Raw genomic sequence first — 16034 nt, forward strand, 5'->3', positions numbered from 1 at the left:
AGATGAAACCAGGAAGGTATTACAGTATATCCTGTGGTATATACACAATAATGGAAGAAAGAGAACGTTAAACACAGGCAAACCTAGATTCAAATACCAGTGCCATGTCATGCTGAATTTTAAGTAACCTGCTCAAGGTCTCTCTTCTTTAAATCTCAGTTTTCTCATCTGTAACATGGGGATCATAATACCTATTTCAAAGGCCTACAGAGAGGGCTGAGCGAGTTAACAATATGTAAAGCACATGGGACATAACTGCACAAAAGGTAGTCAACAAATAGATTTTTTTCTCCCCCAAAAAACAGCAATACATGCAAGAGTCATCTCTAAATCTACAATCATGAAAACAAGACACAGAAATGCCCTGGAAATCCCAAATGTTTCCCAAAAAGGAAGCCTCTACTGCATGGAAGTGAAAACATCTATCTGCTTCACAGAATGCATACCAAAGCAGAGCCCAGAGCAGTAAATATGGCTGTACCCAGAACACTGACATGTCCCTAAATCCAAATTTCAAACCACAGCTTATAATAGGGGACCATCTAGTAGCCTCTTCTTTCCCAGAGTACACAGGAGATTCAAGAATCGAGAGCCTCCTGTCAGGTTACCCTCAATAACAGAACAAAGTTTTCTTTAACCTTAAGACATTTTACAGTAATAATTTTTTTTTACAGTTTCCTAACCACTAAAATTTTACCAACTGATACTAAATCAAAGCACAAAGACTAGCATTTGTTTTACTAAATGTGCATTAAAAGCACTGTACTGGTCACATCAAAAGCCTTGTTGTACTTCAGGCCCAGCTGTTGAGAGCAATGGAAATGTTTCTCTTTCACTTTGTAGAATGCTGAAAATGGCTCTCACACACAAAAGAAGGTGGAAGAGCTTTTTTCAGGCAGTACAAAGTAGTGTTATAGCACAGTATTTAAGAGTTAGCTCTAGGATTGCAGATCTAAAAGTGAAAGGTGAAACAATAAAGCCTTTAGGAGGAAACACAGAACACCTCTATGACCCTGCAATAACAAAGATGTTTTAAACAGAAAACAAAATATACTAAACATAGAGAGAAAACTGAAAAATTGGAAAATATTACAGTGAAAAATTTTTGTTCCTCAAAAGTAAGTCACCATAGAAAATGAAAAGGAAACACACAACAGGTTATAAGAATATATTTTCAATACGTATAACTGACAGACACAGCTATATTACATATGAAGAATTCCATTAATCCATAAACACAAAAAAAGACCAACCAAAAGAAAAATGGCAAAAGACTTCGATACTTCTAAAAAGAGGATATGCAAATGTCTGATAAACGTTTGAGGTACTCAACTTCATTAGTCATCCAAAAATAAAAATCTAAGTAACGCAATACCACTCCACAACAACCAGAATGGTTAAAATAAAAAGGAAGGAATATCCAAGTGTTGGTGAGGAGAGGCAACAACCTACACTCTCATGCACTGCACATGAGAATGTAAATTGACACAACTACTGTGGAAGACAGTACGGCAGTACCTACTAAAGCTGAATGCATACCTACGACCCAGCAATTCCACTCCCAAGTACATGCTCAGTAGACAAAAGGGCGTGTTCACACAAAAAAGGCACATACAGGAAAGTCTGTAACATGTAACAATTGTAATACTAAAAATCTAGAAACTTTCAACAGTAGAATTGAGAGGTAAATTGTGGTATGGAAAACTATACAGCAGTGAGAAGGGGCGATCTAAAACTATATATAGCAGTATGACACAGACATATGTTGTGCGAAAGAATCCAGACATAAAAGAGCATGCAATGTATGATTACATTTATATAAAGTACAAAGACAGGCAAACTGATCTATGCCATCAGAAGTCAGAACAGTGGCTACTTTTGGTGGGTGAGAGGGCAAACAGTAACTGGACGGGGTACAGGGAAGGACTCTGGGGCGCTGGCAACATGGGTGTGCTCAGTTTATGAAAATACATCACAGTGTATACTTTGATATGCATACTTTACAGTATATATATTTAGTTAATAAAATTTAATTTTTTTAAAAAAGAGTAAACTCTAGATTCTGACAGATCTGAATTTGAATCCCAATCTTTCCACATAATTGCTGTAAAATTTTAGTTAAGTTAACTGTGCTGGGCCTCAGTTTCCTTATCTATAAAATGGGAATAACAGAACTTCTCTCATGTGTTGCTAACCGGAACAAACGTGATCATGTATGAAGTACTATTTCAATGTCAAAATTTATTGGAAGTTAAGTGATACAAAGAAAAAAAGAAATGTTAGAAACAGCAAACATTTAATGGACACTCACCATGTGCCAGGCACTGTTCCAAGCCATTTAATGTATTAATTTATTTAATCCTACCACAACCCTACAAGATTGGTTCTATTTCCACTTCAAAGAGGAAGAAATTAAAACACAGAAATAAATTACCCAAGGTCACACAAATAGCAAATAGAGAGTAGGGTTTCAAATCCAGGGAACAGATATAACCTTTAGGCTAAGCCAACTGCTTTACTAATCCCAGCAGGGAATCTCAGCTTCAAGGGGAAAATAATTAATTTAAATTTATATATCTATTTCACAAATCTTTACTTCTCTAACAGTTTGCAGTTTATATACTGTATCATGGAAAAAACAATCACACAAGAGTTAAGGGACCCAAATTCAAGTGTCAGCTCTGACACTAACCAGCTATGAGAACTCAGACAAGTCACTCAGAACCCTCCCAAGCTACACTTTCTTCCTCTGTAAAGAGGTTTAGAAATTCTAACCAACTCTTGCTTCTCTTCTGAGACCTAGGTTGCATATTTTAAAATACAGCGTAAACAACAAGGCCTAGAAATGACAATGATGATTACTGATAACAATGACAATGTATCTGACTGGTTCTAATATTACTACACTGCTAAAGAAATACTTTTATTATAGATAAGAATGTTCTACCATAGCAGAAGTTTGTTTTTTGTCTGTGTTACATGGCTTCTGTCAAATAAAACTAGAGCTAAGTCATTTTTATCCTAAAATCCCATGGTATCTCAATATCAACTATAGTAACAGTACAGAGCACTGGAGATAAAAGTCCCTTTTCTCCTTAACCATTCTTCCTGGGCTCTCCCTTTTTACTCCTCTCTGCTTCTTGCTCACACTTGAAGAAATCCAAGACCTATGCTTTAGACACTCTATAGTGGGTTGAATGGTGGCCCCAAAATAGGCATGTCCAATCCCCAGAACCTGTATATGTCATCTTACTTGAAAAGAATTCACAGATGTAATCAAAGATCTTGAGATAAGATCATCTTGGATTAGCTAGGGTGGGGGGCATAAATCCAATGGCAAGTATCCTTATAAGACAGACACACAGAGAAGATACACACCAAGGAGAAGGTGATGTGAGTGATAAGGCCAAAAGCCAAGAAATGCTTACAGCCACCAAAAACAGGAAAAGGCAAGGAATTATTCTCTCCAAGAGCCTCTGAGGAGTGCAGCCTGCTGACATCTTGATTTTGGACTTCAAGCCACCAGAACAGAGAGAAAATAAATTAATATTGTTTTAAGCCGCCCAGTTTGTTGTAATTTGTTGCAGCAGCCATAAAAAACTAATATACCTCAAACCACATTTCTTTTCCCACCCTACTTCTGTAGCAAACTCACCAGCTTTCCTAAGCAAAAGAGATCCACAATTGCCCTTCAAAAACACCCAACTTCAATCCTTCCTACTCCCCCTCCAAAAAAGTGAGCAAGAAGAGAAATTAAAAAGAACACACGTAGACAATTCACAATACAAATACAAGGAATTTGTAAATTGCTCTTTTTTAAAAGAAAATCCAGCTTAGTAGTCAGAGAAATACAGTTAAAACGATGACATCAAAAAATAAAAAACAAGCACTAGTGAGGGCGTGGATGAAGTGGAGCCCTCATGTGCTGGGAGTGGGAATATAAAATGGTGCACCAGTTCGGCAGTTCTTCAAAAGAGGTTCTTAAACAGTTACCATATGACAAAGCAATTCCACTCCCGGGTATATACTCAAAAAGGTATTCAAACAAAACCTTACACCTGAATGAATGTCACTATTCACAATAGCCAAAAAGTGGAAACAATCCAAATGTTCATCAACAGATGGATACATAAACAAAACGTGGTCTAGCCATATAATGAAATATTCAGCTATAAAAAGGAATGAAGTATTTATGCTACAACATAGTGAACTTTGAAAACATTGTTCTAAGTGAAAGAAACCAGACACAAAAGGTCACATACTGTATGATTCCATTTATATGTAATATCCAGAATAGGTAAATCCAAATAGATAGAAAGTGTATTAGTGGTTGCCAGGAGCTTGGGGGAGGCGGAAATAAAGAGTGACTGTTTCATGGGAGCAGGGTTTTCTTTTCAGGTGATGAAAATGTTATGGAACTACATAATGGTAATGACTGCACAACACTATGAAATGTACTAACTGCCATTGACTTGTACATTTTTAAATGGTTAAAATGGCAAATTTTATGTTATGTGTAATTTACCACCACCCCCAAATACACACACACACGCACACACACACACTCACACACAAATGATTAAATGATGGCAAGGTAGGAGTGTGAACAAAAATTGGTATAGCACTTCCAAGAAGAAAATTCTCATTACATATGGAAGTGTTTAAAGGTTCATCTAATTTGACTTAATAATTATCTTATTGACATTTATACTAAAGCAACACTCAAAGATTTGTATAACACATGTACACTGCAAAATTATTTATAAAAATATAAACCACCCAAATGCCAAATAATCATTTAAAATTGTACAGTTCACCCATACTTTGAAATTAAATTACAATTAAAATCATGTTTATGAAGAAAATTAATGGCATGAGAAAATATTCAAGACAAATTTAATAATGAGAAAACGATCAACAAGTAATAGTAAATTTAAAAGGCAGGATAGCCCTGGTCGGTATGGGTCAGTGGTTAGAGTGTCAGCCTGTGCACCAAAGGGTCTTGGGTTTGATTCTTGGTCAAGGGCACATATTTCGGTTGCAGTTTCAATCCCCGGCCCAGTCGGGGCACGTGTGGAAGGAAACCAACCAATGTGCCTCTCTCACTTCCATATTTCTCTCTCTCTCTTTCTCCTCCCTTCCCACCCTCCCTTCCACTCTCTCTAAAAAGAAAATCAATGGAAAAAATATCCTTGGGTAAGGATTAACAACAACAAAAAAAGGTAGGATAAAGGGAGCATTAGTGATCCTGCTTCCCAACAAATGTTATCAGTTTGGCTCAAATAAAGTATATAAAAAAAATTTTAAAGGCAGGAAACAAAATTATATTTCTCTCATGATCCCAATTTTATAAAGATATATTAATATACATTTTTTCACTGCAAGTATTTTTGAAGTATTTCCTGATAATCAAAATATACCTAATAGTTTCTACAAATCAATAAGAAAAAGATTTTTAAAACCACAATACATATATGAATGAACAAAGAACCTGAACAGGTAATTCACAGGAAAAACATAAAAATGTGTAAGAAATATATGAAAAAATGCTCAGCCTCACAAATAATTAAATTCACATTAAAACAGAAATTTTCTTCCTAGCAGACTAGAAATATTTTAGAAAAGCAGTAACATTTTATTATAATGTAGAAAAAAATTGGTAGAGTCTTAAACACTGTTGGCGAGAGTCTAACCTTTTGAGGAAGGCAATTTGGCAATATCTATTAAAACTTAAAATATTCATTTTTCCTTAAACTCAACAAAGTCTAGTTTCAGCAATTAATCCTCTGAAATGACTCCTACAAGTGTAAAAATGTATGTACAAGGATATCTGAAATACCCTATATAGTCACCATAAAAATCTTTGTATTGATGTGGGATATTCTTTTAAGATGTTATTTATAAATATATACTGTTATGATTTTAAATCTTTTTGCTTCAGCTTGTGTGAGTTTCTACTCTTTGTAGTTAATTAACTCTTAACTAGGATCATTAAAATTTCAGGAGAATACTTCATGATACTGAGAAATAGTCCTGATGGAACATTAAGTGAAAAAAAGTCAAAACACAATTTTTGCATTTTACTTTATCACAATATGTAAAAGTATACATATATAAACCCACATATAGTAAAAACTGAAAAGGATTAATCTGGGTGATGGTTACATACATGTCAAGCTATATACTTAGGATTTGTTTAAGGTATACTACAAAAAAAATGTTTGTAAACTGGAAGGCACTTCATAAAGACATCAAATACTAATAGTTTAATTCTGGATAGAATTATGAATGACTTATTTCTGTACCTTTCTATAATGTCTGAGTTCCCTATAAGAAATATACTTTATAACTCACTTTTATTTTTAGAGAAAAATACCATTCCTTACATGGTTGACCTTCAATCATGTTTTTTCCAACCCTCAGATTCTATAATTTATGTGTAGGCCCATAGGTATTTTTACACACATTAAATGAGCATTGAATTAATCAATAAATAATCAGAGTATTGTTTTTGTTCAGTGTCACACCCAGAGCTAAGCACTTTATAGTGAATTCTCCAAGACATAAACTACAAAGCTAGAGAAGAGAACTCTTTCCCTCTTCTGAACCATTATCTGCTCCTCTCTTAATAAACTGATCTCTTTCTGCAATTACTGGTTTATATGCCTGACTCCTCAGAAGACTATGAGCTCCTCAAGGCCATCAACTATATCTCATACATCTATGCAAACAAGTGTTCCATCACTAAGCTGGTCTTTCAATAACAGAAAGCTATGTGGTAGAGGACTCTGAGACAGAGAAAACAGGATTCCAATTCTTGCTATATGACCTAGGTCATGTTATTTAAAATTGTCTGTACTTCAGTTTCCTAATCTGTAAAATGGGAATAACGCAATCTAGTACCTGGAATTAAAGTGTATTCAATAAACAATAAATGCCTATTAATTTAATTATCATCTATAAATAACAAGAATGAAGTGTTACTCTAGCCTCACTTTCTTGCCTATGTCCCCTATGCCCTACAGTGTACTTGTGAGTGGGATAGTTAGCTGAGGCTAGCACAAAAGTGGGTAGAACAAAGCTAACTGGTCCGTATGGAGATGGACTCAATGACCTTGGCCTTATTAAATGCACCACACTCATAACCAACTGAGCTAAGCAGCCAACAGAGCTGGATCAGCTGACTAAAACACTAAACATTCCTCTAGAAGATAAAACTAGCCAATGCTTAAATATCACATTCCACACAATAGAAATGCAGGGCAAATAATGTTTCATACAGATGCTGTGAGAAAATGGGGGTGGGAGAAGAATATTAAGTAATTACTTAGCAAAAAAGGGATTAAAAATTATTAGGACAGAAAGAACCTCAGAGTTCAGCAAAACTGATGAATATCAGTTTGGCAAGTAATACTTCTAAATATTTGTTTTATTGCTCTCAGTAAGAGATTATGATCCTATCTGAGCCAATAGAAATGGTTAAATAGCCCAGCCCGGCGTGGCTCAGTGGTTGAGCGTCGACCTAGGATCAGGCGATTGGGGTTTGATTTCCGGTCAGGGCACACGCCGGGGTTGCGGGCCCGATCCCCAGTTGGGGGCGTGCAGGAGTCGGCTGATCAGTGACTCTCATCATTGATGTTTCTATCTCTCTCTCCCCCTCTCCTTTCGTCTCTCTGAAATCAATAAAGATATATTTTTTTAAAAAAAGAAATGGTTAAATAAACTAAAACAAGATTCATTTAAAAAAAAGTGCAGGTTCATCTGAACTATGATAAAATTTACCTTTATAAATTAAAAATTATAAAATAATCAGACTGCAATACAAAATGCCTCTCCCATTCTCCTTTCCTCTCTCTAATCAATAAAGATATATATATATTTTAAAATGCCTCTCCCATTACCATCTTACCTCTAAATCTGACTCTGGCCCTCAGCTTTGAGTATGGAAAAACAATCTTCACCACTCCTCTCTTCTACAGACCCCTACACTCTTCACTTACTCAGCACTTACAAAAGTTGTGAAAGTTTGGCTTATTTAAGTTCTAAAAAGTTAAGTATTATGCCTTATAGCCACACACACAAAAAAGTAATATACACTTCTTTGAAAATCTGAATAGGCAGCCTCTATATTTTGATAATTAATACAACAAATCTTATCAAGCAACTACTATGTCAAGCACTATCTTTAATCCCTAACTTTATAACAAGGCTAACACATTGTTAGAGGGCCACTATTCTAAAACTACAGAAAGAAAGAAAGAAAAGGTCATCAGAGATAACACAACTGAAAAAAGAACCAAGTCCTTTGACATTCCTGGAAAGGAATTCTAATGTATTATAACGGAAATGTATGTTTGTTATAAATCGGGTTTATTCATTTTTACAAGCATACCTCATTTTACTGCACTTCACTTTATTGCACTATACAGATGCTGCATTTTTTGCAAATTGAAGGCAAGACCTTCTACCAGCAAACAGCTTACTTTATTGTGGTGGTCTGGAACCGAACCCGCAGTATCTCTGAGATAGGCCTATAAATTGTGGTTTATGATTATTATTTCTAAATCATTTCCTCCTCTCTCTTCCTGCCTTTAAAAATCCTGAAAGATTCTCTGTCGCTTCCCGTATCCTTTCATTATAAAAATATGGTAAACCAGAAGTCACAGCCAGCCCCCAAACTGCAACCACAAAAGATGCAAAAATGCAAGCTACGCTGAGGAATTTCTGAGGTTAGCAGATGCAAACCTTTTTTTTTTTTTCCTCAAAGAAAACAGACCTCAGACAAAAAGCATAAAACAATCTGAAACAGTCACACACAAAAGGGGAGCTTCCTAGAAACAAAGCCCCAGTAATTATCTGTTCTAAGAAAAACATTTCCCGAACTGGTAAGAGTGGGGAGACAGGAAAAAATATATATAAAAAATAATAACCAGCCGTAACTACAATTCAGAAAATGAGTGACCTGACTCCTCTCCTGACAGAGCTCCTCTACTGCAATGTGGGCTGGAGACTGAATTAAAGACGCCACACCACAGCTCTGCTATTCAATGATTAAGCCATTGCTTTGGTTTTCCCAAATCTATAATTTAAAAATAATCTCATCAAAGGTGAGACAGCAGATAGAAGACCTGGATTCTAACAGTTCTTCTTAATTTGCTGGACAAAAAAATTGCATTTCATGTAGGGCTGGAAAAAAAACTAAAACTACACTTCAAAAGTACACTGCAAAACTATAAAGTCATTTATAAATATTAATCATTACCATCTGTCAAAAGTGGTGGCTGGACTCTCTCTGATTTCTAGCTCTGACATTTTTTTATTCTGTGACTAATATAAATGAATGCACACTCATATTATGTTTTGCCAACTGGAAATGGTTTAGAAATCAGGGAATCCCACACTCCCAGAGAAATGAAGCTTAATACGAGGAACCGGCACATACATTCTCCCTGCTTAGGACTCTCAGCTCTCCATGAAAACATTTTAAACTAACCCAGCTAATTCAGCCCATACAATAAACAACAGATGGTCTAGCAAAATTTTGACCTAATGAACAAAAAAATTTACTAACCTGGCTTTCTTTAATAGGACACTATGACAGATTCCCCAGGATGACAATCAAGCAAATATCCTAATTATAACATTTGAGAAACTTGATGGTCTAAACCATACCTCTTCCCATCTTACTTCCTGGAGTTATACCTGATCCCTTGGAAACAGCTTGAAAGTAGGTACTTGATCTCATTTTCCACCATGACAGGACTCCAGTACTCAAATCCAGTCTAGGGTCCTATATACTCCAACTAAAATCTGCCATCACAGAACATCTGGAACAGACATTTGACCAATATCTACCTCACTTAATAACTTTTGAGAAGTAAATCTAAAAATCTGGCAACGGCCAGGCCGGCGTGGTTCAGTGGTTGAACATCCACCTAGGATCCAGGAGATCAAGGTTCGATTTCCTGTCAGGGCACACGCCTGGGTTTCCGGCTTGATCCCCAGTAGGGGGCGTGCAGGAGGCAGTGAATCAATGACTCTCATCATTGATGTTTCTCTCTCTCTCCCTGTTACTTTCTCTCTCTGAAATTAATAAAAGACATATTTTTTTAAAAATTAAAAATAAAATAAAAATCTGGCAATAATAGCATGTGTAATCACTGAATTCCTTAAGAACTAATCAGCTTCCAAAAGGCAAAGCTTTCTCTTTCACTAGATCTTATGATCTAACCAACAGGAACCTAAAACAGATCAAGTATAGGTACCCTCATGTGTACCTAGGTTCCTGAGAGACGTCTAAAACCGCTTGACAGTAACTCAAACCCAGGCATGGCAACAGAAACTGAGGAGCCAAGCCAAACCCAAGTACACCTTCCATCGGAGTTAGCCAAAAAACAAGCTTATAAACGGGTATAGCACTGGAAATGGGTGTTGCCAAAGGAGGCCTTAGGCAAAGAAAATTGTATTTTTAATCTAGGAAGGAAGGAAGGGCTGAACAGAGTTTAAAAGAACTTGGTTTAACCATCAAACACTGACTCAGGATTTCCTCCTAAGTAAGAAGAGAGAGGCAGGGCCTCAGTGTCATTAAAGTAAAATGTGATCCTTCAATGTGATCCTCCCTACCTGAGGGGGTGTGAAGTGGGGTTCTCCTATGTTTAAGAATATACAGTCTCTCCAACTAAATTTAGCATGTAATTTTAAACTGCCTTGGGCTCTGTAATTGTGTCTGTATGTTGGTCTCATCTCTTGACTTCTTACTTGCTCTACTTTATAAAAGGAAACAGACCACCTAACTTAGGAATTCTTCCCTGGCCCACCCTTCACCCTGCCGCCCAGAAACCTTCACTTCTGAAAGTATCACAGATGCCTGAGGTAAGCTATCAGGATTTAAGTTTTACTTCACCTAGGAAAAAGTCTGGGCATCAGAGCAGAGATGAGACCATGAGAGATTTTGCACAGAACCGACCAGATGGGCAGAGGAAAAAATGCCTTCAAGTTTAGCTCATATTGACTCCTGTTTGAATCTGGCACATCAAACTTTTTATAACCACTCATCTCTAGGAAGAAACAGCCTTTTTTTTCTTTTCTTTTAAGTAAGTTAACCTCAGCCATCAAGGTTATGCAAATCAAAACCACATTGAGATGCTCACGCCAGCTCCTTTCCCTTCCCCCAGGCATGTCTTTACCTTTGCCTTTCTTTCTCCTAAACTACAAGGGCCCTTCTTCCGCCTCTGTAACTTGTTTCCTGAGCCTATGCAGCCCAGCTGGCTCACTTCTACTACCTCTGTAACTTTCTAAATAAACTTCCTCTTATAATTTGAAAAAACATAATGAGACATCACTTCATACCGAGATGCCTAAATTCAAAAGTGTTGGTGAGTATGTGGAGAAAGTGAAACCTTCATATGCTGCTAGTGGGAATGTAAACTGATGCAGCTGTTTTGGAAAACAGTCTGGTAACTTCTCAAAAGGTTAAGCATAGAGTTGCCATATGACATAGTAATTCCACTCCAAGAGAAATGAAAACATATGTCCACACAAATATTAACAGCATCATTATTCGTTATAATCAAAAAGTATAAACGACCCAAATGTCCACCAACTAATGGATAAATAAAATGTGGTATATTTACACAATGAAATATTATTCGGCCACAAAAAGTAACATACTGATAGATGCTACAACATGGATGAACCTTGAAAACATGCTAAATGAAAGCCAATTACAAAAGACCATATATTATATGATCCCATTTATATGAAATATCCAGAACAGGCAAATCTATAAAGATCAAAAGGAGATTAGTGGTTACCCAAGGCTGGAGTTTAAGGAATTAGAAGAAATGGGGAGTGACTGCTAATGGGTATGGGTTTTAGAGACAGAGTGATGAATATATTCTAAAATTGTAGTGATGACTGCACAACTCTGTGAATATACTAGAAATCACTGAACTATACACTATAAATATGTGAATTATATGGTATGTGAATTTTATCTCAATAAAGTTGTTTGTATATATTAGAGAGCGAGAACACACAAGTGATAAACCAAATGGAGCAAAATGTTAACAATCAGTGAATCTGGGGAAAGAATGTGCTGAAGGTCTTTGTACTATCCACACCAATGTCTGGTGTGAAATTACATTAGGAAAAACTAAAAAGAGAGAGAGAGGTACCTCATAACAATCACACATAGTATTCTTTAACATGAAACAGAAACCTGCACTAGAAGAAAAAACTGCCATAATGTCTACTCCTGTCCCTGCCAGACAAATATTTTACTTGGAGAAAAGTAAAGTGATGCTTTGTATGTTTTGCAAAGCAAGAATGGCAAGGGAGACAAATAGTCTTTAACTTTCTCAGTGCCTCCATTTCCTAAGCTGTAAAATCAGGTGGCTATATTCTAAGTGCTTAATGTTTGATATTCCACAATTCTGACACTCTAACTTCATTGAGCAATATGGTTGAGGAGTATGATCTGGCTGGTCCTCTGGCTTTTCTGGACAGTGAGCATTTTTTCTCTCTTCTAAAGGTGACATTAAGAGATTATTTCATTCCTCCCCCCAAAAAAGAGATGATTTCAGTGTATTCTCAGTGTTCTAAGTAGACTCATAAAGGGCACTGACTAGTCTCCCATCTATCTCCCATCTACCTATGTTTCCAACCCCTTCTCTTCAATTCTTGGCAAGGCCCTGTACTTAAGAGTCTGGGAAAATTGGAGTAGTGGATGCATGAACCTAAGATACTTACATCTCAATGCTGGGTACAGGCCAGTTCAGAGGAAAGTAAAGATTCCAAGATAAAAACAAAATAGGTCACGAGCATTCTGGAATTTTAAAGTTCAGGCAGAGATGGGGAAAGTAAACAGGAATCCCACCTCGCAGTAAGCCTTTCCTTCATCTGGTGGTGACCATAATAAGAAAAAGGGAAAATACAGATGTCCAGGAAACCCACCCATCAAAGGGGTAGAAAGAGGGACTGGACTCTACTACCATCTGCATCCCCACTTAGGATGGGCCAACAATAATGGAAAACATAAATCAAAAGCGATTCTTCCAGATTTGCTTATCTGCCTGACAAGCTCAAAAAGCTACCAAGCAAATACAATTTCCTAAAGTTGGTTAGACTTGTGCTTCACAGATTACCTTCCTATCCTTCCAAACCAAAGCACTTCTTCAACCAACCATGAAACAAAATAATTTTCACACCTTCCTCAGTTCCTTGCCCAACAAATAAATTACCCAGCTTGCCTAAATGCTTAAGTCTGCAAGAAAGGGGAAAAGATAACAGAGAGAGATTCCTATAAAAGCCAATGATATGGGTCTATAGTCAACACAGAAAACTGTATGCTTGCAACCAGAAAATGAATCTTAATCCTCCACAGAACCAAAGGAAACACTGAGCATCTTTGATTTGCTTTTTCTGGATTCACTTTTTAAGAATATAGTGGCTACCTGATACATGTAACTTGATTTGCTTGCAGAGAACATAGACTCACTCCTCAGTGTCTCCCCAGAGCACCTGGGTGCAATTCACAATTTCCTGTCATTTCAGTTACTATGACATCACCAATTTGGGAGCTATAAAGCAGGCTGAGCAGAGAAAATGCACCCTGTAGGTCTCAAGACTGACCTGCATAGAGCTATTTGTATTCTGTCTGGTTTCATTCAAAGATTCCCTCTGGGTAATCCAGATTCCCCCACGGACCCACCAGATATGAAACGAAGAAAAAAAAAAAAGAAATCCTTCAATCAGTGCCTAGTCTAACAAAGGCCACCTATTGAATAAAATGGTCTTGGCATTCCACTACTGCAACCACATTTTAAAAGCCAGAAAAAATACCCTTCTGTACACATGCAGGAATATAATTTTAGCTCACTGAAAAGACAGATAATTAATAGATGTTTACTTAAAGAGAATTAACATTTTTGAGGATGTATTTGATAAGATGCTTTTTTTTTTACATTCTTTAATGAATTATCTACCTTGCCCCCAATCACAGAGATAGTTCGTAACAGAGGGGGAATGTTCAACCCCAAAAACCCATGCTCTCATTAACAAAGCACTTGCCAGCTTCGTTCCCAAGCTTTACGAACTGCAACCCATTCTCTTTCATTTCTAAAATCAAATGTCTATATAATTTATTATTTTTTTCTTTTTCATATGTGTATATAATTTAATGGACACTCAAAAGCACACCATAAAAATAACACTGATTTATTCCACCACCTTAAAGTTTCTTTTACCTTGGAGAACTATGTTATTTTTAGTCTTTCTCAACATGTTAGTGTTTTCTAAAGATCCAGCCAGGCAATGAGATCCAGTTTAGTGTCACAAGAGGATCACTGGACCAAAAGTCAGGCAATTAAGTAACAGGACATTGGCCCTACTGTCCTTCCTAAACTTTATTTTCCTTTGAGGTCCCCTCCAACTCCAATACCGTGAAACAAATTCCAACAACTGCATCACAAAGTCACAAATCTAATAAATATGGAACAGATGAAAAATTAACATCTGTATTATGAGTTTTGAAGACAAAAAAATAAACTTGAAATGATAAAGCTACCCCAACAAACGGCCTAGTATTAACTGTACTACGGCTTCATGATTTTTTTCTCCACTTGCTATTAATTTCAAAAAACTATATCTGTTCTGACCTTTTAAAGGTCATCAATTTATCTCATTTTTTAAAAAGTCCATTTCTGTCATTTGAAGTATGCACCTAATTTTTTTTTTTTCATAACACGAATTTTTCTGGTGACAAAAACAAAGGGACCTGTGTATCTTCTCTGAAGCCAAGTAAAATTAGTCAACAAGATAATCACTTTCAGGAGAGAAACTCAACAATGAATACATCGTGACAGAAGACTAGAAAGACTATCGCTCATCAAATCAGGATAACACAACAAAATGCCATCAGCATGAAACCTGCAAACCGGACACCACACAAAAACTTTTTCAAAACTGTCGTCATTCAAAGGCTCCAATGACGGGTGCAGCGGAATTCATGGGGATTTTACAATTCTGACATCCTTCTGCAAACCTGATCCGGGCCGGTCTTCACGTCCCCACCACTTCCCCTTTGAAAGGTGATTTCAGAAGCATCACTATGCAACCCAGGTTTTCCAACTAGGTTGCCGCCCTTTTAATTCAGATGACGCTGGCCTCACAAAGGACAGAAATTACTTTTCATAAAAAATGCAAGGCCCCGGGGTACGGGCCCTTTCTAGAACTAAGGGAGCTCTCACTCTTCTTGGTGTGGCCCAAGTATACTTCATTACATCCGATCAACCCAGAGGACCCGGCCCAAGGCTGGCAGGGCAGATCTGAGGAACCGATCACAGGCTTCTTGGAAAGTGGCCAGATAAACTCACCAAGTGCTTGTTTTGCTTTTTTTTAAGTCTGAGAGGAACTTTCTCACTGGGACGTGGGGTGCCTTCTTGCCTCCCTAACGGGTGTTGGGGCTTCCATTTATCTTATACGAAGTCACTCCACCTTCACCAGAGGAGCACACACACCCTGCCCCCTGCCCGGCCGGGGCGACGCGCCCGGGGCAGAGGAGCACAGAGGCCGCCGGGACCCCTCGAGGTTCCGCGCCCCTCATCCCGCTTCCCCTCCTCCAGCCGACCCTCCCCCGGCGCCCGCCCTGGGTCCTTCCGTCCGATCTTCGCTCGGCTCCAGGGACAAAGCAGGCGTGAGGGGAGGTTTCCTCGGGGGCTGGGGGAGAGGGTCCCCGGCGCGGCGGGCGCGGGGACGCGGCCCTGGGCTCCGCACTCACCCGACAGCTCGTCCGGCTCCAGCCCGGTCTCGGTGTCCAGCCCGCAGATGACAAAGTAGTCGGCGAAGCGACTGGGCGCCGAGCCCCCTCCGCCGCCGCCGCCGCCGCTCATGGCGCCGGGGCCGGGCCGGGCCGTGCGGAGCGCGGAGCCCCAGCACCCAAGCGCCCGCCCGTCCTCAGGCCGCCCCTCCCGCCGCCGCCGCCGCTACCGCGGCTCCGGCCGCCGCCCCCGGCCCTGGCCCGGTCCCCGCGGCCG

At 38.3% G+C, this 16034-nt stretch overlaps 1 protein-coding gene across 1 annotated transcript in view; it reads right to left on the reverse strand.

Annotated features, from left to right (window-relative positions):
- Nucleotides 1-15894, reverse strand: part of DENND5A (DENN domain containing 5A) — an 81594-nt gene extending 65700 nt beyond the window's left edge. The window contains exon 1 of the mRNA XM_087821722.1: nucleotides 15779-15894. Within this exon, the coding sequence (XP_087677848.1) occupies nucleotides 15779-15890 (112 nt within the window). The 5' untranslated portion in view covers nucleotides 15891-15894. The remainder of the gene's footprint in view (nucleotides 1-15778) is intronic.
- Nucleotides 15895-16034: the final 140 nt, after the last annotated feature.

The sequence above is a fragment of the Miniopterus natalensis genome, chromosome 11 (genome assembly GCF_054644295.1).
Source record: "Miniopterus natalensis isolate mMinNat1 chromosome 11, mMinNat1.hap1, whole genome shotgun sequence".
NCBI classification, from domain to species: domain Eukaryota; kingdom Metazoa; phylum Chordata; class Mammalia; order Chiroptera; family Miniopteridae; genus Miniopterus; species Miniopterus natalensis.